At 48.7% G+C, this 26,292-nt stretch overlaps 3 protein-coding genes across 9 annotated transcripts in view; 1 reads left to right on the forward strand and 2 right to left on the reverse strand.

Annotated features, from left to right (window-relative positions):
- Setd2 (SET domain containing 2, histone lysine methyltransferase) overlaps positions 1-12,106 on the forward strand; it is a 101,370-nt gene extending 89,264 nt beyond the window's left edge. Inside the window, exons 19-21 of the mRNA XM_057766501.1 lie at positions 9,087-9,167; positions 10,912-11,013; positions 11,310-12,106. Coding sequence (XP_057622484.1) covers positions 9,087-9,167; positions 10,912-11,013; positions 11,310-11,471 — 345 coding nt within the window. The 3' untranslated portion in view covers positions 11,472-12,106. The remainder of the gene's footprint in view (positions 1-9,086; positions 9,168-10,911; positions 11,014-11,309) is intronic.
- Positions 12,107-14,951: 2,845 nt separating this feature from the next.
- Positions 14,952-18,647, reverse strand: LOC130873297 (death domain-containing membrane protein NRADD). 3 transcript variants are annotated; one of them, XM_057768052.1, is made up of 5 exons: positions 18,440-18,647; positions 17,141-17,251; positions 16,029-16,218; positions 15,798-15,940; positions 14,952-15,714 (listed from the first exon to the last, which is right to left on the reverse strand). In XM_057768052.1, exons 2-5 carry the CDS (start codon positions 17,181-17,183, stop codon positions 15,398-15,400), a joined length of 693 nt encoding a protein of 230 aa, XP_057624035.1. In that variant the 5' UTR covers positions 17,184-17,251; positions 18,440-18,647; the 3' UTR covers positions 14,952-15,397. The 3 variants fall into 3 exon arrangements, with proteins under 3 accessions (XP_057624035.1, XP_057624034.1, XP_057624036.1); XM_057768051.1 differs by having other exon boundaries at positions 17,141-17,293; XM_057768053.1 differs by having other exon boundaries at positions 17,141-17,246; positions 18,440-18,520.
- A 408-nt stretch (positions 18,648-19,055) lies between these two features.
- The window catches only part of Nbeal2 (neurobeachin like 2), a 30,372-nt gene continuing 23,135 nt past the window's right edge, over positions 19,056-26,292 (reverse strand). For 4 of the 5 annotated variants that reach the window (XM_057766656.1, XM_057766654.1, XM_057766653.1 and 1 more), the window contains 22 exons: positions 26,004-26,161; positions 25,539-25,663; positions 25,322-25,457; positions 24,421-24,581; positions 24,000-24,316; positions 23,802-23,897; positions 23,338-23,462; positions 23,112-23,252; positions 22,853-22,983; positions 22,657-22,766; positions 22,446-22,563; positions 22,251-22,348; positions 21,914-22,030; positions 21,363-21,452; positions 21,171-21,280; positions 20,827-20,999; positions 20,633-20,727; positions 20,317-20,433; positions 20,064-20,222; positions 19,836-19,984; positions 19,419-19,554; positions 19,056-19,328 (listed from right to left, as the gene is read on the reverse strand). In XM_057766656.1, the coding sequence (XP_057622639.1) occupies positions 19,215-19,328; positions 19,419-19,554; positions 19,836-19,984; positions 20,064-20,222; positions 20,317-20,433; positions 20,633-20,727; positions 20,827-20,999; positions 21,171-21,280; positions 21,363-21,452; positions 21,914-22,030; positions 22,251-22,348; positions 22,446-22,563; positions 22,657-22,766; positions 22,853-22,983; positions 23,112-23,252; positions 23,338-23,462; positions 23,802-23,897; positions 24,000-24,316; positions 24,421-24,581; positions 25,322-25,457; positions 25,539-25,663; positions 26,004-26,161 (2,976 nt within the window). In that variant the 3' untranslated portion in view covers positions 19,056-19,214. Of the gene's footprint in view, positions 19,329-19,418; positions 19,555-19,835; positions 19,985-20,063; positions 20,223-20,316; positions 20,434-20,632; positions 20,728-20,826; positions 21,000-21,170; positions 21,281-21,362; positions 21,453-21,913; positions 22,031-22,250; positions 22,349-22,445; positions 22,564-22,656; positions 22,767-22,852; positions 22,984-23,111; positions 23,253-23,337; positions 23,463-23,801; positions 23,898-23,999; positions 24,317-24,420; positions 24,582-25,321; positions 25,458-25,538; positions 25,664-26,003; positions 26,162-26,292 lie in introns of those variants that run through there. The other variant, XM_057766658.1, reaches the window with a different exon arrangement.

The following is a 26,292-nucleotide window of genomic DNA, read 5'->3' on the forward strand; positions in this document are numbered from 1 at the left end:
CGTACCCCTTTAAGAAATACTGAGTAATTTTAGTTCTGGTTTGTTTGGTACAGGAAAATTGAGCAGAAAGTAGATCAAACAGAGAAGGAAACGAAACTCTGGTGTTCTCATATTCCTCTATCATATATACATTAGCCTCTCCCTAATTGACATCTAGCCCCAGGGAACTATACATTTAGGGCTCTCTGTCTATGTGCGGTTAGTGTTTTGTTTCACTTTGGTATTGACTAATGCTCGATTGTCTAATCACACCACTGCTTAGCCAGTTCTTTGTCTTACCAGGTAAGTTGAAGGACATCTTTTTTGGCTTTTAGGTTTTGTAATTTGGAATAAGGCTACTGAAAACACCTGTATGTGGGTTTTAGCTTGAACATGGTTTTTAGTTTCTTTGAGTAAATACCAAGGAACATCATTGCTGAATTATGTAGTAGGAATATGTGTAACTTTGTAGGAAACTTTGAGACTGTTACTTCAAGAATATTATCACTGGATAAAGAATTCTGTTCTCGTCGGGCGGTGGTGGCGCACGCCTTTAATCCCAGCACTCGGGAGGCAGAGGCAGGCGGATCTCTGTGAGTTCGAGACCAGCCTGGTCTACAGAGCTAGTTCCAGGACAGGCTCCAAAACCACAGAGAAACCCTGTCTCGAAAAACCAAAAAAAAAAAAAAAAAAAAAAAAGAATTCTGTTCTCTTCTATTCGTATGGAAGCTTTACCTGCACCACAAGGCCAAAAAAGATGTCAGATCTCTGGTACTGGAGTCACAGATGGTTTAGAGCCATAATGGTTGCTGGAAATGAAACCTGGGTCTCCTGAAAGAGTGGCCAAGAACAACCAAGAGTAGCCAGTTGATACTGTTTTTCTCCCTCTCCCTCCCCCTTTCCGTCTCTGTCTGTCTGTCTTTATCGGAGCCTTTCTACATAGCTTTGGTTGTCCTGGCATTTGTTGTATGGACCAGGTTGGCCACAACTCAAAGAGATCTACCTGCCTCTGCTTCCCAAATGCTGGGATTAAAGGTGTGTGCCACTACTTTTGGCCTACTTTTCAGTTCTTAAAATATTATTCTGTTTTGTTTGTTCAGACAGGGTCTTACTATATATCCCAAGCTGATACTGAATTTGATGTGTCACTACTGCCTTTGTCTCCTGAACTTTGTTAACATTGTGTGTTACCGTGCCCAGCTTATAATTGTTCTGATAAGAAAGATGTATTCTTTGTTCTCTTTATATATTATTTCTTTTTTGATTGATTTTCAGCAGTTTTGCTTTTTGTTTGTTCAGTTTTTTTTCTCTTTTGCTATATACTTCAGCTTTCTTTGTGTTTAACTTTCTTGTGGTTTTTCTTCTGAACCCAGATTGATAGTTTTCATTAAAACTGCAAGTATCTTAACCATTATTTTTTATTTATTTATTATGTATACAATATTCTGTCTGTGTGTATGCCTGCTGGCCAGAAGAGGGCACCAGACCTCATTACAGATGGTTGTGAGCCACCATGTGGTTGCCGGGAATTGAACTCAGGACCTTTGGAAGAGCAGGCAATGCTCTTAACCACTGAGCCATCTCTCCAGCCCTCCATTATTTTTTTCCTAATCTGTCTTTCGTACCATGGGCTCTTCTTCCTGCCACTCTCAATTGTATACATGTTGCTGGACTGCTTGATTTCTCATGGGCCACTGAATCTCTAACTTTCTTTTTTTTTTTTTTTTTCAGTTCTTTCTCCTTACATTCCAGTTTACATAGTTCCTCTTCTCTTTAAAGATTTTTCATGCTGCTATTTATAATCTAAATTCATCCAGTGATTTTTAAAATTTCAAGTATGCTTCTGTTAAAAAAATTTGCTTTTGTTTTGAGACAGGGTCTCTCTATGGAAATACTACCTTTTTTGTGTGTTTTTAATGTAAAAATCTAGACCAAAGCCTTCTGGGTTGGTTAACCCTTTGGTTTTAACCTCATAGATGAAAATGCAAGTGCTCTTTGATCTATCAGTCAGTCTTTGGATCCCTTTTAAGACTGTGATCTCTTTGCCCTAGTAAGGCTTGGATAGCTGGAATTACTTAAATTTATCCTCTTAGCATTCTACAGTTGCATTTATCTACTGAACATACCTATAGACCGGAGGACACTTTTGAGGAAAGTCTTCATTCCTTGTGTTCCATTTTTATTCTTGGTGTTTTTATTCAGAGCCTTACATTGCACCAGTGTAGCGAGTTTTTGTCAATTCACAAACCTGGTGTGACACAGAGACAGAACTGAAACTGGGTCTTCGTCATCTGAAAGTTCAGCTCAGAAAGCTGCTGTGGTAGAAATCTATGCCACGTGCCTTGAGGAGTTCAGTGATCAGCCCTTAAGACCACATCAGTGTCATCACGGGAAAGGTGACTTTACAAGTTCAGCAAAACTGTAAAGGTCAAAATTGCAAACAGTCAAAAATATGTGGTATAGTAAGAATTTGGGTGCATACGAGATACTGAGCAAGACAGAAACATGCAAGAGTAAAAAGGGGATGTGGGTTATTGGTAGGGTTGCTCACTTAGTAGTACACGTCATGCCCTGGCTTCTGTCCTAAGCATGGTCCCAAAAATGCCAAATAAAACAACAACAACAAAAACCACACTGGAAAAATATGTCAGGGATAAAGTGTCTGAGGACGTCCAGTGTGATAGGTACCTGGGTGCTAGGAAATATCATTGATGCAGAGGAAACAGATAATCAAATATGTGTCTCTCAAGTGAGACAGCTTGTTTGATATAGTGACCGAGCAGAGTGCAGTGTTATCATTGCTCTGACAAAGTGAGGAACATTTGAGAATTATTGCTAAGTTCAGCAGACCAGGCTAGATATGGTGGTATACACCTTTAATTCCAGTACTGAGAAGGCAAAGACAGGCTGAGTTCAAGGCCACCCTGGTCTACTCGTCAAGTTCCAGACTAGCCAAGGCTATGTGGTAAGACCCTTTCTTTAAAAAAAACAAACAAACAAAAAAAAAAACTTGGTGAGTCAATCAGATTAGGAAGAAAAAAGTGGCCAATAATCTTAGCTTAGGTGGGAAAGGTCCTTTTATTCAGTTTAATCATCAGAAATGAAGGAGGAAAAAGCAAGAGGAGATAAATTAATTGTGGAAATTGAGCAGTTTGAGCTGCCTACAGGATTCAGAATAGGGATGGTAGTTGAATTCATATTGAATCATCAATAAATGGGTTCTTGTTGGAAAGCATAAGTATGTGTATATGTGTTTCATGACCCAAACTGGGACTTGAGTTCATCTGGTTTAGTTAGGAGATTGCATAAAGCTTATTGTGTGGCTCTGGTGCTCAAATAGAGAATGTATGATACAGCAAACTAGGAGGTGTGTAGTGGGCAGAGAAGTCTTTGAAAAGTGCTGGGTGGTAGTAAAAGCTTTTGATAACTAGACTAAGCATCTATGAGAGCCTTCCTTCTCTGTTTCCCTCCAGTGTTGTTCCCTACTCTTGATCATCTTGTACTCTCTTCCATCATCCATCATGTGGTGAGTGTTAAGTCAAACCTTCCCTTGAGAACCTCAGACCTGAACCGTGGTGACTGCTTGCACAAGTGAGAGAGAGCAGATTATTTGCCTCTGCCTCCTGGATTCACATTCGTCCCAGCGTTCAATAGGGCAAGGTCTGCAGCAAAGAGGTTTTTCAGTTGTTGGTCCTGTTTCATTTTTGTTTTTTAGAGTTGGAAAAATTTACAAAATGGTTTCATAGAGTACCACTTAACAGTAATGAAATAGGAACCCAGAAATCACAATTGAAAGATTGTCAGAAACAAGAAAACTTGTCTCTGCAGAGGAGATGGTTTTAGTTACTAAGTTAATATGGCCAGTTACCAGATGGGGCACAGAAAGAGAGAGACCTAGGCCTACCTTGCACTTGCAGGTGAAATATATGGATAGACGCCCACTGGTTCCTAGGAATATCGAATTCTTGTCCCATGGATTTTGTAGATTCTGTTTTCCTTTGAAACACCATTGTTAGAATTTTATTCTTTAGGGATCCATTCCTCCCTTTTCTCCCTCCTCCCATTCCTCCCTTTCCTACCTCCTTCCATTCCCTGCCCTTGATTTTTGTTGTTAGTTGTTTGTTATTGTTTTCACAAACGAAGAGGGAACTGCAGCCTTTACCTAGAAGCACCCACTGAAGTGTTATTTTGGTGTTTCTAAGAGTAGTAGCAACTTCAGAACAGTGGTGAGTTTCTGGGTTTTCAGGGACCTTCTTTCTGAACTTCATACTTAATATGCAGCCACATTTGTGTGTTGGAGAACTTTGGTTGATCGAACGTATTTCTGATGACTCCGCTTCTTCTTCTATATTCACGCTGCTCCCAAACATATAGTTCCTCGTTAGGCAATCTTTTACATTTCACATTCTAAAGAGAATTAAATTCATGAGGGTAAAGATAATAGCTGAGTAATATTTATTCTCTCCTTTTCAGAGCCCATCTCTGTAACTTAACCCTTCTTTCCCCTTTCAAAGGCACAGGTTTTTTGACCTGATTGTGTCTGTTTGCCTAATAAAGAATGGAGTTTGCTTTTGCTGTAGCGTTTGTTTCTTGGTGAGTACCAGAGCCACACAGTAAGTTTAATGACCATTGGCCAGTGAATGTGGGTGAAATCAAAGCCCGGTAACATGAAGGTGCTGAGACAGAAGCCAGTTCCAAACAAGAATTCTTGAGACATCAAATGTACTGTATAAAGGCTAACAGCTGGATCGTCTTCTAAGAACAATGAGCTCTGGCTTCCTTCCAAGCCCTGTTGCCTTCTCATTTTCTGTGTGTTCATCTGACTTGCTTACATAGGTCCCCACAAAAACTTTCCATTGACACCCAAGTTGAGGAAAAAGCAAACTAATGATTTACTGAGGACCTGGGAACACTTGGCTTTTGATGTGTGAGTTGCCAGTGGTTTCCTCAGATTTCAGTGAGGCTGCTTTCTCTACAGGTACATTCTCTAGCCTACCATGAGTTGAGTGAGGGTTGTTTGGTCCAGTCTGGTGTCGTTTCTGGTATTAACAAATCTTCCATAAGCAACAAGAGCCTATTAGAAATGCTGAAATACAAGTGGAACTTTTAGGGAGTTGGGGGGAATCCCAAAATTCTCCATGTCACTAACAAATACTGCCTTTGGCTCTAATTTTGCTCCAGGGCATTGAGTTTGAGTAAGTGTTATACCTGAATGAGTCCCATGCCATGTAGACACAAAAATTAATTTCATGCTGGGCGGTGGTGGCCCACACCTTTAATCTCAACACTCAAGAGACAGAGGCAGGTGGATCGCTGGGCTCTAGACCAGCCTGGTCTACAGAGCATTCCAGGATGGGCGTGTCTACACAGAGAAACCCCATCTCAACAACTCCTAATAAAAGAATTTTGCTTCTCAAGAATTCTTAGTTTTGTTTTGTGATTTATATGGTGTACAAATCTTCTCAGTCCCAGTTGCTCAGCATCAGGAGCGCTCCTTAACTGAGTCCAGTGCTCTGTGCTTTGTGACTGTGTTTTTAAAACTCTCCTACTCTTGCCAAGTCAGGATTAAATTAGAAAGTTACTAAATGTGCATTGGATTTCTTTAGCTTTCTTTTGTTTTTTATTTTATGTGTATGGGTGTTATGTATGTCTGTGCTCCACTTGTATGCCTAATGTAATACGCCGGAAGAGAGTCCTGGAACTGAAGTACAGGTATTTGTGAGCTGGGAAGTTGTGATGCTGGGAATTACTGGGGTCCTTGAAGTGTAGCCCATACTCTTAACTGCTGAGCCATCTCCCCAGGCCCTCTTTTTCTTGTTCTTTCTCTCTATCTTTTTTTAGAGTCCTATGTAGACCAGGTCACCTTGAACTGCTGACCTTCCCTTTGCCTCCCAAGTGATGGGATTACAGGCATGCATCACCACGCCGAGGGCTTCTTTCATGCTAGGCAAGCACTCTACCAACTGAGCTACAAACCTAAGCCCAGATTTATTTAGCTTTCTGAAAATGCATTCCATTTGGAGCTCTAGTTCTCGGCCTTCCTATGCTACGATCCTTTTAATACAGTTCTTCATGTGGTAACCTCCAACCATAATAAGATTGTTTTCATGGCTACTTCATAACTGTAATTTTGCTACTGTTATGAATCGTAAATATTTGGTTTTTAGTGGTATTAGGTAATCCCTGTGAAAGCAGTTTGACCCCCGCCCCCAAGGTTGACAAACACTTTAAAGGGAAGCAGGATCCTCGCAGTGGCTATCATATTTTGAAGGCATTTTCTACACTTGTAATTTTACTCATTTCTGAGATCTATAAGAGAAATATGGGGGGGGGTCTTGTCTTATGTAAATATAATTTGTTTTGTCTTAAAAGATGTCTCAGTCTGTCCTCCAAGCTGTACTAAAACTTCTGCATAGCCTATGCTGGCCTTAAAGTTGGACCTGTCCTCCTGCCTCAGCTTCTTTGCTAGGATTGTAGCTGTGAGCTACCATGCTCAGATACCCAGATAATTCTGGATCTCTGGCTATCTGATATCTTACTGTGGGATATACACTCACTGGAGATGGGGAGATACAGTCTGTCTCAAAGTAAACTATGCATGGCACTTTTATAGTCCCAGTGCTCAGGAGCTTGAGGCAGAAGGAATTGCAGGTTTTGACCATGTCCAAAAAGCCAAATAAGCCTGGTGGTGGTGGTGCATGCCTTTAATCCCAGTACTCGGGAGGCAGAGGCAGGCAGATCTCTGTGAGTTCGAGGCCAGCCTGGTCTACAAGAGCTAGTTCTGGGACAGGCATCAAAGCTACAGAGAAATCTTGTCTCAAAAAGCCAAATAAAAATATTTGAAAATAAAGTTTTGTTCAGGTTCCATTTTACTTTTTTCCTAAAAACAGAAGGGGGATCTGTCACATCCTCTACATCCACATCCACTTCAACAGCTATAGGTAAAAAAGTAGCCGGGCGGTGGTGGCGCACGCCTTTAATCCCAGCACTTGGGAGGCAGAAGCAGGCGGATCTCTGTGAGTTCGAGACCAGCCTGGTCTACAAGAGCTAGTTCCAGGACAGGCTCCAAAACCACAGAGAAACCCTGTCTCGAAAAACCAAAAAAAAAAAAAAAAAAAAAAAAAAAAAAGTAGAGAGATGGTAAATATGGAAAGCTTTTGTTGTTTTGGTTTTCCAAGACAGGGTTTCTCTATGTAGCCCTGGCTGTCCTGGAACTCACACTATAGACCAGGCTGTCCTCAGACTCAGAGATCATCCTGCTTCGGATTGAAGGTGTGTGGCACCACACCCGGCCATGTAATGCCTTTCTAACAAGACTTGGGATAACCCAAAAGCTACCTTTCTCCGAAGCAAGTAGAGGGGCTTGCACAGCTTCTTCAGCACCAGAGTCTTCGTACTGTCTGTGAAAATGGAGAAAACAGAACTAGAGTATAGGTAGGGTGTCAGAAATTACATTGCTCTAAGCCCCCTAGTGAAAAAACATGGACAGGGCCAGAGAGAAGACTCAGCAGTCAGGAACACCTTTCTTGTGAGGATCTGAGTTCCCAATAGCCCGTGGGGTGGCTCACAACTACCTGTAACTACAGCTCTTGTCTCTAGGCACCCACACTCATGTGTACATATCTACATAGAGACACACATGAATAAACACAAAGACAATAAAACTAGGGCCTAAGAAAAAAAGGCCAGGTGGTGGTAGTACACTCTTTTCATATTTCACTCAGAAGGCAGAGGCAGGCAAATCTCTGTGGGTTCGAGGCCAGCCTTATCTACAGAGTAAGTTCCAAAGGGAGGGAGGTGCTAGAGGGGTGGGTGGCTGAATGGTGAGAATACTTGTTGGCTCTTGGCAGAGCACTCACATATAACTCCAGGTATATCTCCAGTTCCAGGAGACACCAGGTGCTCATATATATACACTCATAAACATGTAAATCGATCTTTTTTAAATTAGACCTGTTGCATCAGCTGATATTCCTAAAGCATGAAAATTAGCATTCCAAGTGGAATGATGATAATTACTTTTTCCATGGGAAGGGTTTTCTAACTGTGTGAACATGGCTCGTATGCCAGACTGATGGTTCATCACCTCTTGGTGTTGCCTGGGTAGGGGGAATTTGGTAGCTTCTCCTCTGGCAATGCTAGAAAGGTGTATTTCTGGATTTACCATCATCTTGTCATTTTGGAAAAAAGATAGTAGTGATTTTAGTATCTACTCAATCTCATGTCCACCAGTGTTATAACTCCTTTGTTTTTTGTTTGGGGCTTCTTTGAGACAGGGTCTCGTGTAGCTTAGGTTGGCTGTGTAAGTTTGTTTTTAAAGGTTGACTTTAAAACTCCTGATCTTCCTACCTCCACTTTGAAGTACTGGGATAACAGGTGTACTCCATAATTCTCCAGTCTTTACTCTCCTGAACTAGACACACCGGCATTCAAGGAGTTTCTCTAGCATATTGAGACGGTCCTCTTTATTCTAGGCAACCCCACTTGGGGAGGAAAGGAGCTAAGTACAAAGATCTTCAGAACAGAGCTCTTTTTTTTCTTTTTCTTTTCTTTTTTTCGGGGGAGGAGTTTTTGGGTCTTTTTGTTTTTTTTTGTTTGTTTGTTTTGTTTTTTGATTTGTTTTGGTTTGGTTTTTTTCAAGACAAGGTTTCTCTAGCTTTGGTGCCTGTCCTGGATCTAGCTCTTGTAGAACAGCCTGGCCTCAAAACTCACAGAGATCCGCCTTCCTCTGCCTCCCGAGTGTTGGGATTAAAGGCGTGCGCCACCACTGCCCAGCTCAGAACAGAGCTCTTAACTTAGTTCTGGAATGCTAACATGTCAGAGCCTAGGAAGGGTCAGTTATTTGAGTCCAGATACTACACATCCTCCACAGAGGGAGAATGCCTAAAGAACAACTCAGAATGTGCAGCTACATCCAAGATGTAGCTGTGACTTAAGATAGAGGCTTGGAATTAGGCTTATAAGGAGACCAGAGTCAGGTGACTGAATTTTAAACTATTACCAGGGAGTCTCCAGGCCCTGTCCTTTAGTCAGGTGAGAGTTCTGGAACAGTAGGACATCACCGGACTGGCATCTCATGTTAGCACTATCCTGTTTCTCTTTTCTAGACATCAAAAAAGCCCAAGACAGCAGAAGCAGACACTTCCAGTGAGCTGGCAAAGAAAAGCAAGGAAGTATTCAGAAAAGAGGTAAGGTTTGGAAGATGTGGAAGGTGTAGTCCTTGGACTTTGTGTCTTGCCCAAGTTTGTATATCTGTCTTGCCTAAAGATGGTTTAGCTTGTGTCTTTTGCCCCAAATTGCTGCTTTACCCATCAAGAATCCCATAACTGTCTCTTACTGGAGCGAGAAGAGTCCATCTGCCAATATATTTGACATTTCACTGTTGGCCTTCTATAGCACCTCAGACAGTGGAAAGCTATCTGTAGTATATCTGTTGGGTGCTTCCTTACTGATGGATGTCCCTTTACAACTAGGTAAACAGTTTGGTATCTGTTACAGCAGCCCTTGAGATCAGCAAAATTGGTACTATTGTTCTTATAATAAGCTTTAAAGGTCAGAGAACCTCTGGATCCTCTGATCAAATTGTAGCTCTCTATCTTTGCTGTTTCCTGATAGCGGCTTGCTCCATCTTGACAATATGTCTCCACCCTGTTTGTCTCCACTGCACGTTTGTTTATTTGTTGGGAGAGGAGTGCCATGACATGTATGGAGGTCAGAAGACAACATTTGGGTCCTGGCAATCAAACTCAGACCCAGCTTAGTGACATGTGCCTTGACCCAGTAAGCCATTTTACCAGCCTAGATTATAAACTCCAGATTCCGTTCATTGAAGGCTCATAGTGTGTTAAAGTCACAGAATTGTAAAGAATGGCAGCTGTGAGAAGACTGTGTCATGACAGAGGCTAATACTTAGGGGACTAAGAAAGGCTCTTGAATTTAGGGTAGAAACTGGTAGAAACTGGCCAAATAGATCAGAAGGGAAGGTGAAGGTAGCATGAGAATATACAGAAAGAGAGAGTGTCACCTCTTCCAGGAAGTCATAAGTAGCCCCTCAGTCTTGAGCACTGGTCATATGAGAGGTGTTGAAAATAGGGCTGGACAGTATTGTGCCCTTTCATGTAGTGGCTTTGTGTCTGTGGGTTTAGGGAACCGCTGATGCTAAGCTGAGACTAATCAAAGCCTTGACTAAGTGTAGAGTGGGTTGAAAGGGGGAAAATATGGAGGTCAGGCAACCACAGAAAACCCTGTGAGTAAAAGGCTTATCCAGCCAACTGTGACGGCTAAACCAAAAAACTATGCAGACAGAATGGTTCCTCGCTGTCCATGTATGGTGTTGGTGTTTCAGCTCAGCCAACCCAATCTATGATCCAACCTCATTCCTTGAATGTTTTATGGGTCACAGAGTTTGGGGGATGGAGAGGCCTGTTCAGGTTACTTCCTTGAAGGTGGCACTTTTTCTTCCCTTTCCCCTGTGGCCCTATACCATAAGTCCTGATCTGGGGCCTCTTTGAAGAGCTATTGGGTAGGATAAGCCTTACAGAAACAGCCCAGAAGACAACATTGGAGATGGTGATTGAAGAGCCCTGCCCTGCGTCATCCTTCACCCATGTTTCCATGTGCATTAATGTGTAATACTTAGAGACTTGAACTCACAGAGATCCACCTGCCTCTGCCTCCCAAGTGCTGGGATTAAAGGCGTGCGCCTGGCACCTGCAACCTGTCTTAAGTGAGATTTGGTTGGTCTGGCTAAGGAGACTTTTTCTCTTAGGACTGGGTCAGGATTACTTTCTTACATCTCACTGACTTCCTAGCATTCTGTTGGCTAGATCAGTACCTGAGGGAGGAAACGGGGACTGGCAGCTGTGCTTTTTGCTGCCTTTTCTAATGACCTCATCAGCACAGGTGAGCAATGTCTCCTACTTCTGTCTGTAGATGTCTCAGTTTATTGTCCAGTGCCTGAATCCTTACCGCAAACCTGACTGCAAGGTGGGCAGAATCACCACAACTGAAGATTTCAAACACCTCGCTCGAAAGGTACGGCCTGCTTCTGGTCTGTCTTTTGGTGTCCTTAGCAAGTCATATATGTTCTCCTTCATCAAAAAGGGTGCTTTTATGTGCCAGATGCCAAGGCTTGGGGTCTAGGAATATGAGGCAAGGTTCAGAGGTGGGAAAGTAGGCCTCTCAGAGACTTGGAATGCTGGGTTTCCCCCTCTGTCCCTGTCCCAGCTTGCTCCAGCCACCCTTTGATTTCATTAGAAGCCTGTCCTCCTCCCTGTGAAATCATTTTCCATTCTGATGGTGTCTGTGGTTTCTTCCTATGCCTCGGACAGCTGACTCACGGAGTCATGAATAAGGAGCTGAAGTACTGTAAGAACCCCGAGGACCTGGAGTGCAATGAGAATGTGAAACACAAAACCAAGGAGTACATTAAGAAGTACATGCAGAAGTTTGGGGCTGTTTACAAACCTAAAGAGGACACTGAATTAGAGTGACTTGCAGGGCCAGAGTGAGACGAGTGACTAGAAGGATGAGTCCTGAGGCTTCTGCCCCACCCACGGCCAGGCCTGCACTACTGGTGTGATGACCCATCATCCTGAGCAGTTCAGACTTTGCGGGTGTCGACTGTAAGCTACAAAAATGAGCTACAAATGATCCCTCTTGTGAGCTGTTGGGATGTAACAGCCACAGGCCGTTGGAGGCAGTAGCCTAGGGAAGACCTTGGCCACACCCGACCCCATCCTCAAATCTGGGTCTCCCCCTTGGCGGTGCTGTCAGCGCATAGACCCATGCGCACCCTCCCCCAAAACCCTTTACCCTGATGATCTGTATTATATTTTAATGTATATGTGAATATATTGAAAATAATTTGTTTTGTTTCCTGGTTTTTGTTCAGTTTTTGTTTGCCATTAGCCTCTATGTGCTAGAATCATGAGGAGACTTTGTAAGGACAGTATAAATTTTCCTGCAAGGTTTAATTTGTTATCATGTAAATATTCCAAAGCAGGCTGCCTTGTGGTTTTGGCCAGCCCTGTGCTATGTTGATAAGATTGATTTACTGCTTAAGATCACTTTACTTTATCCAATTTCTACTGAACTTTTTATGTAAAAAATAAAATCAATTAAAGTACTTGCAATGCGTGTTCCCTAAAACTTAATTAAGTTTGTTTGTGTTGATGTTACTGGACATAAAAAGGATGCCGCGGCCATTGGTGTGTGGAGTCCAAGATGAATCATTGCTAATGTATTTTATTACAAGTTTTGTACCTATAGGTTCTACTGTGTGTCGGGCAGACATTTGCATGAGGCTGATAATTTTAGCTTTCAGATCTTGAGGCTGAGCTCAGTTGAGGCAATTTACAGTCATTCCAGAGCAGAGGACGCATGACGTAAGACCTCATTGCCACTGAGTTTTATTTTGGTTAGTGGGTCGATCAAGAAAAAAGCCAATGCCGAGCGGTGGCGCACGTCTTTAATCCCAGCACTCGGGAGGCAGAGGCAGGTGGATCTCTGTGAGTTCGAGGCCAGCCTGGTCTACAAGAGCTAGTTCCAGGACAGGAACCAAAAGCTATGGAGAAACCCTGTCTCGAAAATCCAAAAAAAAAAAAAAAGATAAAAGAAAAAAGCCAAGTGTCTTTTCATTGGTACCTCCTGGCCAGAGAGTGTTTCTGGACCTTTTTGCCTTCAGACTTCATTTCTCCCAGCCCACAGTTTGGGAGAAATGTTTGGGTCCTGGCTTCCTACTTTGTTACCTGACGCTGTGCCTGGACACTCGAGGGAAGGCAGCAGCGGGCAGCAGTAGAAGGTTCTAGGTGTTGGCATGATAGTGAGCCTGTATTCTAGATGCAGCTCAGCAGTGGTCTGTCCTTGGTGAGTTTTCTGGGCAGGGAGGAGAGGAAGTTCATATTAGATTGGGGCCTGTGATTCTGCACTCTCTTGGAGGAAGAGGAAAACAAGGCTAGGCTGAGGCCTGCCGGGAATTAGAGCATCTCCTGCCTGTGCTAAGCATTTCAGAGATTAGGGATATTCATCTAGCCCTTATAACTCTTACAGAATGGCACTGTTGATAAGACTAAAGCAAAGTAAGCATCACTAACTTACCTACAGTCCTGTAGTAGAGGACAGACATCCTTACTGTATGGTCCTACATACTATATAGCAAGTCTTCCCTCGCTACCCCTGGGGAATTGACTATGAACACGAGGATACTCAAGGACCTTAAATAAATTCCCTTTTTTTTTTTTTTTTCCGGTTTTTTTCGAGGCAGGGTTTCTCTGTAGCTTTGGTGCCTGTCCCGGAACTAGCTCTTGTAGACCAGGCTGGTCTCGAACTCCCAGAGATCCGCCTGCCTCTGCCTCCCGAGTGCTGGGATTAAAGGCGTGTGCCACCACCGCCCGGCAAGGACCTTAAATAAAATGGCATAGTTCTTACCTATAGCCAATTGGCGCCCATCTCAGGTAACTATGGATTGCTTCTGTACCTAATACTATACCACTACTACACAAAGCTACGTGGTCACCGGTCCATGAGTGTAAACCCTGGATATCAAGGGCTAATGATGTAGTCTTTCCCCACAAAACTGTAGCCTTCATAACTTTAAAGCACATTAGGTGGAGCCTAATTCACTCAACCCTCAACATTTCCTAGCAGATCTGCTTGCTACCATGAAGCGTTCACATTTTTCAAGGAAATTGAGACAGCCTTCTATCAGTGGTGGCTAGCTATAAAGTCTTAGAAATTTGTAAAAAGTTTTTTAACCCCAACAGTCTTCATCTTCCCCTATTATCTCCCTCATGTTCAAATGACCTAGGTTGGGCTAAAGTGCCAGTCTGTTCATGTTCAGCTCTTGGTGGCCCTGCTAGGTGGAGCGTAATGGTCCCTGAGTCCTAGTCTGAACTTTTCTGGCTTTTCTCTTCATCCTTGGGGATTAGCTTTAGGTCTTCTTAGGATGAAGGTAACACCCCACCTAATCCCCCCCCCCTTTTTTTTTTGAGGTGTACTCGCCGTAGGCCAGGCTGGCATATAACCATCAGTGACCTTACCTCAGCCTCCTGAGCACAGGAATTCAGAGGAGAGCTACCATGCCTGGCTGACATTTACTGTAACAAGGACAGGCCGTTAGCAGCTCTGGTAACTTTCTGAAGAGCAACAGTAGAAACAGTTCACGTTAAACTTCATCTTTACAAAGTAGTCCATGCCAGGAGCATTCACACAGTGAGGGAGTCGGGTCAACTTTGGGCTCCATTTCACTCTGACTGAACCTGGAGCCATCTTCTCATGTGCACTGGTCCTTCCTTGGAAGATCATGCACAGAGCAGCTCTTTGGAAGCTGCCTGTTGCCACTTCAGGGTGGGCGTGTGCATGGAAGGACAGGTGGTTTGGCTCAGCTGCCCTGTCCGGAACAGCCTGCCTGCCTACTGTGTCCAACCACACTAGCAGCTGGGGAATCCGGTTTGGAATTCCTGTGCCTGGGTGGCAGTCTGGCTTTTGCTTTTTGTAGCTCCAGAGATTGAACCTGGGGCCTCATGTGTGCCAGACAAGTGCTCTCCCACTGAGCTGAGCCCTTTCCTCAGCCCAGAGTCCCAGTGTTAAAAGTGTTTCCTTAACACCTAGCTCACAACTATTTTGCCTCTCACCTGTCTCAGCACAGGTCACACAAAGGGTCCTGGGAAACTCCATGGGAACCTTAGGGATAGGGGACTTAATTAAACATGGCTCCAGCTAAGCAAAGAGAGTTCAGGAGGAAACATGGCTTCCTAATATGATCCAAACACCGAAGGGCAGGAAGGTGAACTCCAGTTTGCCTTCATAGCCCATGAACAGAAGTGCCTGCCATCCCAGCTGCTGCTTGGAGAGGGGCCTCCATACCTATGGATCTCCCCAAGTCCTTTTTTGGGCCTCTATTTCACAGCTACTCAACTGTCTTATAGGCCCAAGGAACCAAACAGACGAGACTACAAGTCAAAGTTGCCTTTAATATGTGATTTTAAAAAAAATAGAAAAAAATAGCTGGCCGGGCAATGGTGGAGCACGCCTTTAATCCCAGCACTCGGGAGGCAGAGGCAGGCGGATCTCTGTGAGTTCGAGACCAGCCTGGTCTACAGAGCTAGTTCCAGGACAGGCTCCAAAGCCACAGAGAAACCCTGTCTCGAAAAACCAAAAAAAAAAAAAAAAAAATAGCTGGAGCTACATAAAGGGAGGCAGAATGGGGGATCTGTGGGTAGAGCCGTGCCCTACTCTTACCCATCCCCCCATATTCTGCTTCCTGTCTTGGAGAAGAGGGGGAAGGGACATGAAGTGGCTGGATCTTCTGTGTTCTGCAGAACTTCTAAAGCCAGAAGTACTAGGAAGTCCATGAAGGGAACCCGAGGCAGTGAGAATGGTAAGTAGTGCCAGTGTAGGCAGCCCTGGGGAGTGTCACTCAAACCACAGAGCAGCCCTCAGCCGGTGAGCCCAAAACCTGGACCACATCTTCTCGGCCTATGGTAACCAGGGCATCCTCTAGCACTCTGAGGGTAGCTCTGCTGCCTTCTTGGGTAGCCCAGTCCCTTAGCAGGGTATAGGCTGGTGACTGGCCACAGGCCATGGCTTCTATAGCCTCAGCTTGGTAGCCCAGGTGGCCTGCCAGCTGCTGCCAGCCTTTGGCAGGTTCACCCAACATCAAGAGTCGCTCGACCTCCTGCTGCTGCTGCTGCGGAATATGCAGGTAAAGTCGGCAACCGAGGTCAGGATGTGGTCCTGGGGTGGGAGACAGAAGGTTCGTTGGTGGTGGGTAGAATTAGTTAAATACAAAGGACTACCGACTGAGAAACGGCTCTCACCTTGGCTGGGGATACAGGGCTCCAGACAGTGAGGAGAGTCCACGAAGACATTACTGTCACCATGTCGCTGGTCCCTGTCAGGGTCCCCTAGCTCTACAGTCCGAGCTTTGGCCAACTGTTGTCTTTGTTTATGTGAGCGCCAACTGTAGAGGGCAGAGGGTACTAAGACAAGGAGCTGGCTGGCAGTCCAGGCGTGGAGGGATGCCACAGGGTACTACCCAGACCACCTACCATTTGAAGGCCACATAGGCCAGCAGACCAAGGACCACAGTAGCTAGGAGAGCACAGTAGACAGGAATGATGTTGCTTGAGGCCCCTGGAGGCTCAGGGGGAAATAGGGAGGAGGTATTGGGAGCCAGGGCTCCTTCGACTCCTACCCACGCTCTTTCCCTGTCCCCATCCTGCCCCTTCAGGGCTGTATCTGCAAAGAAAAAGACAAAAGTGGTCAAGGCAATGAGCCACAGCAGCCTCACTTAGACCATCTTGGTAGAACGTTCCAAAACCAATAGAGCTCACCGTGTAGTCAAGGACTCAGCATGGCATCCAGAGTTGGCTGTCCCTGAACTGGCAAGAATGGCTCGGCAGATAGACACATGCCACCAAGCAAAACAGCCTGAGTTGATCCCCTAGGATTCACAAGTCCCTGACCCCCCACATGCTTGCTAAGTGGCTAACAGTGCGTGTTCTATTCCAAGACCAGAGTTCTGTTCCCAGCATATTTGATGGTGGTTCACAACTACCTGTAACTCGAGCAAGCTCCAGGGAATTTGATGCCTTATGGCCTCTGGGCATATAGGAACACATAAATAATTTTTTTTTTATTTTGGTTTTTTGAGACAATGTTTCTCTGTAACTTTGGAGACTGTCCTGGAACCGCTCTGTAGACCTGGTTGGTCTCAAACTCACAGAGATCCGCCTGCCTCTGCCTCCCGAGTGCTGGGATTAAAGGTGTGCACCACCACTGCCCAGCAATAATCTTAATTTTTAAAAAAAACCCTTTGCTTGCCACTATGGATGATGCAGAAGTGCCTTTCCATCTCCTGGAGGTGTCCAGACTTCTGTTCCTGCTGTTATGACTTCTCCCGAAAACACAAGAACCTACTCTGGAAGCCTTCCTTCCTCTCCAGGCTCTGGTTACACCACCTGTTTACGTGGCTCCCAGAGTGGACTCTGAGACCACACTGATGTGTGTTGTTTTCACAAAACCATAAAAATAAAACTTAATTGGAAGTAAATATTGGTGCTCTTGTCGGAGACCATGGAGCCTGTGGAGGGACTTGCACATAACCCACTCTGCCTCCCAACCCGCCTGCTCTCTACGGTCTGGGTCAAAGGATGCATACCTGCATAGAGCACACCTTTGCTGTGGCTGACGTTGTAAAGCATGGCTCTCCCAGGCACGGCCGGCTGTGCTGCCGCTTGGTGAAGGCAAGTCACACATACACAGCACTGCGCTGACGGAGTGAAAGACAGCTTTTCTGAGACATGCAGGAATTCTGCACGGGGATAGGAGATCCTAAGCTCTGCGGCCAGAAGTCTCTGGGGTGGCCTGTCCCCATTACTAGCTCACTGCATCCTGACTCACACCAGGGCTGGAACAGTCAAGCAGGTGGAGGTGACTGAGCTGGCCCCAATAGCTCTCAGGATAGAAATCACCCTATCTCAAAGACCTGGGCTGGTCCCAGGGCTGTTAAGAGTAAAGCTGCACTGTGACCCTAGCTCAGGCTGAAGCATCCCTAGAGACCAGTGAGGCTCACTCATACACTTCTGCAAAAACCAACATCCCAAGGTCCCAAGACAAGAGGACTCCTGTAAGGCCAGGCTCCCGCTCTGCTCCAGGGCCAGTTCACTCATACACTTCTGCAAAAACCAACATCCCAAGGTCCCAAGACAAGAGGACTCCTGTAAGGCCAGGCTCCCGCTCTGCTCCAGGGCCAGTGGCCAGCCCTTTCCTGGCCAGGTGCTAAGTGAAAGGCTACCTTAATACAAGGTCACAGGGCAGGCTGATCCAGGGGACCTAAGGCTAGTTAGTCTTCTTATTTGGGAATTCAGAGAAGGCCTGAAATGGAAGATGGGCCACTCAGTGCAAGGGCCCATCTGGACCCTACAGTACTAAATCTACCGAGACTCACTTCCTGCAGGCTGAGGCTCCAGCTTTGGAAGGAGGAGAGATTTCTCCTGAAGAGGAAGAGACTCAGAAAGGCCCCCCAAGTCTCCAACAGTTACTGCTGCATAACCAACGAGTCTACCCCATGGCGTGCCAGCAGTCCGCTGCGGTAGCCGGTAAGCCTCGCTCGGAGGTCGGTGGTCCCTTACAGACTCTGTACCTTTGTGCCACTGTCCACACTGGGAGTGGGGGGCTTCCGGTGTCCCAGTTGGTGCGTGGGTCCGTAAACCAGTAGCAGCTGACAGGCCTTGGAATCTACCCCACCCATCCTGAGCTTCTGGAACTTCTCCTGGCCTCCCCACCCATCACCAAGCCCAAAATGCGAAGAAACAATTCAACAGCCCCCGCAGGCCTATACACACCCCAACACAGACGCTGGTACCCGTAGGTTCAGGGCACTCCGAGGTGGGAGATAGGAAATTCTGACCCCTTCCACCTAGCAAGAAGCCGGCTCGTCACTCCCACCCCTCCTGACCTTCGGCGGCCACCCCTCCGAGGGTGCCAGGATCCACTTAGCCAGGAACACGGCGGGAATCCCTGGAGAGGGCAGGTTCCGGTTTGCTCAAGAAAGAGTGAGCCAAGGCTAGGGGCGGGCCAATGGGGGGGGTGTTGGAGAGGGGAGCAGGACAATGAAGAGGCGGGACTGAGCTCGAGGGCGCGGTCTCGCCCCCGCCCCACGCTGGAGCACGCCTGAGGTCTCGGAGCACACAGAAGCTGACGCCCGTCTGGTTGCTGCGAATGGCATGCAAAAGCCACGCGATGGACGACGAGAGCCGAGATCCAGGAGCTAGGAAACGGCTGGCAAGGACAGAGGTGGCTTGGCTGGCTACACGGAGGCCAGTCTGCCCAGGAAGAATGGCATGCCAGGCCGGGCCGGGTGACGGGGACTAAGATTGGTGGCCACCGATGGCCGAGAAGGCGAGCACATGTATACTCAAGAAACCAAGCAGCTACAAAACTAGGCCAAGTTTATTGCTGAGGTTGGGCAGCGAGGGGCACCTTTAGGGATTAAGGCCACTGGCGGTCTTTGTGCTTCACTGGAAAGTGGGGTTTGAAAGTAGTAACCCCACCCCCACCCCACCCCAGATTGTGCAAAACATGCAGCTGCGGCCTGAGGCCGGCGCTAGGTCTCCCCTCAGCCGGCGAGGGGCGGGACTTCCTGGTGATGCCATCTACCAATCCCTGAGCTGGAGGGTGGGCCCCGCCCACCCCCTGGGGCAGCAGTCTCGTGGGCAGGGCATCGTGCTCGTTCAGCGAGTCTGAGTCTGAGTCTCGCCGGGCTTGTACTCGGTCTCCCCAGAGGACACCTGGGAGATGCGGCGCGAGGAGCGCCACAGCTTCCGCGCAAACTGGCTGCTGCGCACCTGGCGAAAGGAGGATGGGATGCAGTGAGCCTGGGCGGCTGCCCCTACCCAATTTGATTCGATGCCCGGCCCGGCTGCTCTTGTCCTCACCTCAGAAGGCTGCCCGGCGCCCACAACGATCAGTTTGCCATCCTCCAGGCCCACCAGCACGTGGCTACGCTCCTTGGTCACGGACACACTGCGCACTGGCACTTTCATGGGCAGGGGAGACACAGCAGGCTGCAGTCTAGCACAGGGAAGTGGATATCCGTTAAGTCACAACTGCAAGGCCTTCAGCACAGATGTCTTCATTATCCCGTGTATCCACCTTGTCCTCATTTTAAGGCTGGCTAAACTGAATCCCTGATTCATAAGACTCCCACAAGTGCATAACCGAGGTAGGCCCAGGGCAAGATTCCCCATGGGTAACACACCTAGAAGAACGTGCTGCGGGACAGCGTGTACTCCCTATTACCCTGTGCCAACAACCACCACCTAGAGGGGCCCTGAACTCAAAGTGGGGCTCACTTGTTCAGATGGAAGATGTGCAGAGAGCACTGGACGGTGCCCAGCAGAACAAAGTCTCCTGCCACTGTCAAGGCTGTAGGCTGCTCTGGCAGGGGCAAGGAAGCCCGCAACTTCCCATTCACTGAGTACAGGTGCAAGGAGTGGGTGACCTGGAAGAAAGGGAAACATCAACAACTGCACCACCATTCCAGTTGCCCCGATGTCTTTGTTGGGTGCCCTGTTCCATACCTGGGCCCCGGGGCGTTCACAAGCAGAACTCTGTACAACCATCTGGCCTTCAGACCCCAGGGCCAGATGTGATATAGGTCCAGGCAGTGTGGCACCTGGAGGCCTTAATGCTGCCACAAACTGACCGCGGCGTACAGTGTGGATGATCACAGTTCCAACCTACAGAAGGCAGATTAGGGTGCTAAGCAGAGAACTAGAGGCTCTGGGGCCAGCGCCTCAGCAAACAGCCTCCCCAGGGCACGTGTCCACTCACCTCGGATCCAGACACAGCCATGTCAAGTTCAGTGCTGATGGCCACACAGCTCACTGCTGCCTCATGACCATATAAAACCTGCACAGGCTTTGGTGCCAGCCCTACCGACAAACCACCCTGTGGGAAGCCAGGGCTAGCTTAAGATTCAGGCAAGTAAGACTTTATCCAAGCTAGAGGGCTGGGGGGTGGTAGAGCCCCAGATTTGCTCATAGTAGTAAGGGTAAAGGAAGGACAGGGGAGCAGCTCTGAAGGCTCCCTGAGGGGCAGATGGACTTCCGGGCCACAGTGACCTCCCAGGTCTGCCCACCATACACACCTGCTGCAGAAGACGCCACACCATGCACGTGGTGTCCCGGGAGCCTGAGATGAGGTAGATGCCACAGGTGTCCAGTGCAAGGCAGGTCACTACATCTACACAGGAAGGAGAGGACGTAACAGGGTTACTGTACCTCCCAGGCCTGGTTCAGAACTGCCTGTCTGTCATTCTCCCTGGCACCAGGCAACTCATACCAAGGTGTTGGCTTAGCTGGTTCAACAGTTTGCCACGGGGTAGTCCAGTTACACGTAGGCTGCCATCCCAGTGACCACCACTGAAGAGCAGCTTTCCGTCGGGGGCCACTGCCAGTGCTTGCCCACTAATGCCACTGCCTGGCACCCACGGCCCACTCAGTAGTTTCTGCATCCTAAGCCAGGGGGAAGATGGCAGGTGAGGCTGGGCCACAGGGGAAAGATCTAGGCTAACAGGAAACCTGGCCAGATCTCTCCCCTGCAGTTGGCCTGCATTCTGTTTAGTAGGGAGGTGGCTCAAGGCAGACGGCATCCATAGCCCACCCCTACCCACAGCTCTCTCTTACTTGGGGTTCCCCATGCTGGGATCTTTGCTGAAGGTGAAGTAGTTATTGATGTTTCGGTCGTAGGGCAACCAGCTGTGAGTGCCCAGCAGCCCGTTGGCACTCACAGTCACCTATTGGCAAGAGTGCGCTAAGGTGGCTTAGGGGCAAAGGCAGGAGGGACGAGCTAAAGGGAACGTGGCCCAGCGCACTTACCAACAGGTCTGAGGAGCCCTGGGTGATGAAGGAGTGGGACTGCCGGTGGGGTACCAGAGCTAACACTACAGGCACCCCTTCACTGACAACCTGCCGAGAGATGCGGAGGAAGCCCCAGCTGGACAGTCTTCCCAATGAGCACCCTCTTTTCCTTGCCCCCACCCCCAGGGACACAGAATGGGTGTCAGATGGAGAGAAAGAGTCCTAGAAGTACACTTGACAGCAGTGGGCATGTAAGAGGGCATCGCAGAAAGAGGCAGAAGACCCCAGGATCAAGCTTGATCTCAGCCCTGATCCTCTCATCCCATACTCCGGAGGGAGAGATGCAGGAAGGGGTCCATCCTCACCCCACTCAGGGTCTTGGGGGTTGTCAGGAGGTCACCATTTGTGCTGGCCCCCCTCAAAAAAGCTTCCCTTCCTCCTACCCTCATGTCTACAAGATGCCTTTAAAACAGTCCCTTCATTCCACATGCCCATCTGGCCCCAGAAGGTAGGGACAGCGCAGTTAAATCCATCTCCCTGAAGGAGCAAAGTTCCTGCCCTATTTTCACCTCAGCAAAAAAGGCCTTGAGCTGGTACAGGTTCTGGAAGATACTAGGTGAGTTAGCATCAGGACGCGCGAGGCGACTGGCCGCTTCCTCAGCGGAGAGCCGTGGTGGGTGTGGCTCCTGTGGACGAGACAGTCAGCACCACAATGTGAGAGTTTCTTTGAGACGGATTTCTTTCTCCGTGTGACCAGAATAAACTGGCTATTCTGAAACTCTCTTTGTAGACCAGACTGGCCTCGATCTCGCAGAGATCCACCTGCCTCTCCCTCCCAAGTGCTGGGATTAAAGGTGGGTGCCACCACCAAGTGTTCTTGACGGCTGTATTCCCAGAAGTTCCTACCTTTAGCAGCTGACAGGGAGTCTGCCCAAAGTTGCTGATGATGCCTTCCAGAGCCTTCCGTTCCCGTTCGTCTGTCACATGGTCCAGGTCTACAGCCCCTGAGAGGGCGGCAAAGCAGTCAGAACTCCTTCAGTGTTCTCTGCATTGCAACTTCATCTGTTCCCTGGCCTGCCTTACATGGGGCACACTGCCTACCTTCATAGGTACAGTAATAGAAGACATTGAGGGCCTCCTCAGCTGCTGGACCCCGCTGCTTATAGCCGAAGATGAGGTCGATCCACTCATGCAGGTGGGCTGACACATACTCCGACTCCTGAGGATAGGAAGTGACAGTCAAACCTGGGACTGTGAACCCTACCACAACTCTCAACTCTGGCTGGCTGGCCGTGTGCGGTCACCTCCTCACCAGAGCCCGGCGATGCTGTTGGATGAAATCCTCTGGACTGCTGGCCCACGGGGGCAGCACCACATCATCCACCTTCTCATTGGTCAACTGGAGGCAGCCCAGATCAAAACCTAGCCGAGGAGAAGATTAGCAGTGTCGCATGTATCCCTGGCCACCCCTGTCTGGGCACTCCCACAGCCGGCGCCTTGCATGCTACCATTCTGGTTCTCCAAGAAGTCGGGAAAGTAGAAGAACTCTGGGATGAGCTCCTTCACGTCTGCGGGGCTCTCCAGGCGTGCCTGCCAAGCTGCTGCCACTGAGTGGAACTGCCGGTCAGAGCAGTCGAACCTGGTGGAGGGACACAGCCAAGGTCAGATGATGGATGCAAAGGGATGTGGAAAACCTGAGGCAACACAAGAGGCTGCTGGGAAGACAGCCTTCCCTCCTCCCCGACCTCCCGTCACCCCTGGGCGCACCGGCCACTCTGGAGCTGGACGTGCAGGGAGGTGAAGGGCTCCACGCGGATGAGGTAGTGCATCACGCCTGCTGCGTTGGAATAGTGGGTACCGTAGTGGAACTTGTCGATTGTACCTGCTGGGTCCTCAAAGCTCTCATATCTGAAGCCACAGACAACAGAAGTCAGCAGAAGCCCTTCACCCTCCCCTCCCCAGCCCAAGAGCCCTGCCCTGTCCACATGCTCACTTCTCCCTCACGAGCTGGGCATGCTTGGGGTTCACCACACCGATGGGTTTGGACAGGTCCCGGAAGACAGCTGGATTGCTGAGGTCCAAAACTGGGGACACGTAGTCCTGCAAGACCCAGGGGAACTGGCCGCCCACCCAGGGAAGAAACTGCATGAAGACCTAGATGGCTTATGAGCCCGCACAGCCCTGTCCTCAGCACTCAGGAAGATGGATTGAACCTGCTCACAATACCACTCGGAAGGGCTGCAGGAGCAGATGGTCTACAATAGACATTTCTTCCGGGGAGACCAGAGCCCAGCAGCAAGAAAAGAGGGTAGAGGAGTGAGGCAGTGGCAGGGAACAGAGGCCAGATCTTCGTCATAGGTGAACTATTCAGGGACCCTGCTTACAGCCTCACCCATTAGCTGGCACTGACAGATGCGGGTTGGGGGGCAGGATATGTATACAGAGTGGGGTCCTCACCACAGGGTACTGAGACAGGTCATTATAGGTGCGTCCTGCGATTGTGTTGAGTTGCATCAAGTATTCAAAGTTGGATATCTCTCGCTGTACCCATTTCTGGAGGGCAGGACAGCAAAGAATGGGCAGTGATTTTGTCCGGGACCTCTGCTTACAAAGTCCCTACCTCACAGTCCACACGAACATACTCAGGACTCTTACCTGAGTAAGTCCTGAGGCACGAAGCATCTCCTGGGGGGAGCGGCTGCTTAGGTAGTCTTGGGTGTGTGGCCGTAAGCGCAGGAGCCACGAATACACCTGGTTCCGTACCTGGGTGTGAGGTGAGATGGGATAGGGCTGGGGCCTAGGAGCCTGGCAAGGAGATGAAGCTGAGGACCCAGACACCTTGCATGGGAAGTTGAGGAAGTAGTTGGATTGATCAATGAAGAAGAGTTCCAGTGCCGAACGTCTTAGGTTGAAACGCCGCAGGTGGACCTCACGCAGCTGGGCCAAGGGGCGCCGAAAATCATGGCCGATGCCTACGGTCATGATATAAGGTAGATATAAGGAGTCACTGGCTCCTACCTGGTCCAGACCTTAGCCCTTCTCTACCATTCCCTCAACCAGCTCCAGCAGAACGCACCTTCCTCAGTTTCCACACGTTCCGTGCTGCTGTCGTAGAAATACACGTGCTGCGTGGTGACCTCTAACAGTCCGGGGACCACAGCCACCACTGTGACGAGCTGGCACTCAGCTGATAGGAGCAACTTCTCATGCTGCTTATCCAGCTCCACTGCCTCAATCCTGGGGGTCAGCATACAGTCCAGCTAGTGATGCTGGGTCAGCATACAGTCCAGCTAGTGATGCTGGGTCAGCATACAGTCCAGCTAGTGATGCTGGGTCAGCATACAGTCCAGCTAGTGATGCTGGGTCAGCATACAGTCCAGCTAGTGATGCTGGGTCAGCATACAGTTCAGCTAGTGATGCTGGGTCAGCATACAGTTCAGCTAGTGATGCTGGGTCAGCATACAGTCCAGCTAGTGATGCGGGGTCAGCATACAGTCCAGCTAGTGATGCTGGGTCAGCATACAGTCCAGCTAGTGATGCTGGGTCAGCATACAGTCCAGCTAGTGATGCTGGCATCCCTTCTTGGCAAGCTCCAAGGGCCAGTGAGTCATGAAGTCCTGTGTTCACACCTCCCTGATGGAGAGGAGTTGCCCAGGGCCTAGTGCTCCCTAGCCCACTAGCCCTGTGCCCTCGTCTCACCCCTCCTGTTGCCCTGCTTTTCCTCACACCCCTGCCCTGGTCTCCACATCGTTCAGGTTTTTCTCAGCCTTGCTGAAAGGTGCTTAGCTACTAAAGAACACCCAACCACCTGCCCTGCTAAAGAAAGACCACCTAACCACTCATCCTTTTAAAAAACTTTCAGATTTGGGGTTAAAGAGCCCCTTCAGGGTATTCGGTTAGTCAGCAAAAGACAAAGACTCGGACTCAGTCCCATGGAAGACATACATCCCAGACCAGCCCTCAGTCCACCCACTCACAGGCTCTCAGGCACAGCCAGTTCATCCTCCCCTAATTGGTCTTCGAGCAACTCCTCTGGAGGGGTGCTGATTTTGGCCTCTTTGGTCACTGCCAGGGGCAGTGAGGCCTCTTCAGTGGGTGTCATGGGGGTTTCACCTGTGTGAGACCAATCGTACTTATTTAGAGCAAGGCATGATGGGAAATACCAGCTGGGTGGACCAAGCACAACACACTCACCTAAATTGTCTCGCAGGGCACTGGCTTCTAAGTGAGGGTCAAAGTGATGATTAGGTACCAGTTTTAGTCGCATTCGTGAGTATGTCTCTGCATTAGACAGCTTCCAGTGGGGAGCTTGAGGGACCCTGCAGATATATCACCACAAATTGTCAAGGCCTAGCAAAAGGTTACAGGGCCCCCGCTTTAAGACTTTACAGTTTCTCTGGGTAACTTGGGCTGTCCTGAAGCATAGGTCTGTAGACCAGGCTGTCCTTGAACTCTGCCTCCAGAATGGTGGGATTAACGGTGGTGCTTCTGCCAACATGCCCCGCCCCCACAAATCCATACCCTTGGCAAAGACTGCTGTTGTTATTCATGTTACCTTATTCTACTTAAGACCTTGAACAGAGAGCCAAAGGCAATCTGGCACCCTTAAATGCTCCCTTTGCCCCAAGCCCAGCTCCTCCCCCTAGAAGCCCAGCCCACCTTAGTGCCCAGGCCCCACAGGGGCTGGAAAGCTGGCGCCACAGTGCCCCCCAGTGCAGCAGGGCCGTGGAGTGCTGTGCCGCCTGCTGCTTCAGCACCGCTGCATAGCGCAGCCCCTCCAGGCGAGCCCTGCGCTGGGTGGGTTCCAGGACCAGCTCCTGTGGTGGGAAGAACAGGTCAATCCCACTGGCTGCTGTTTCTCCAACCCAGTCTCTACCCAGCAGCCCTATTAGCTGTCTCCCAGGCATGTAGGTGAGGTAGCACACTGTCCCCCGTTCTGGGCTGCACA

This window comes from Chionomys nivalis, chromosome 4 (genome assembly GCF_950005125.1).
Source record: "Chionomys nivalis chromosome 4, mChiNiv1.1, whole genome shotgun sequence".
NCBI classification, from domain to species: Eukaryota; Metazoa; Chordata; class Mammalia; order Rodentia; family Cricetidae; genus Chionomys; species Chionomys nivalis.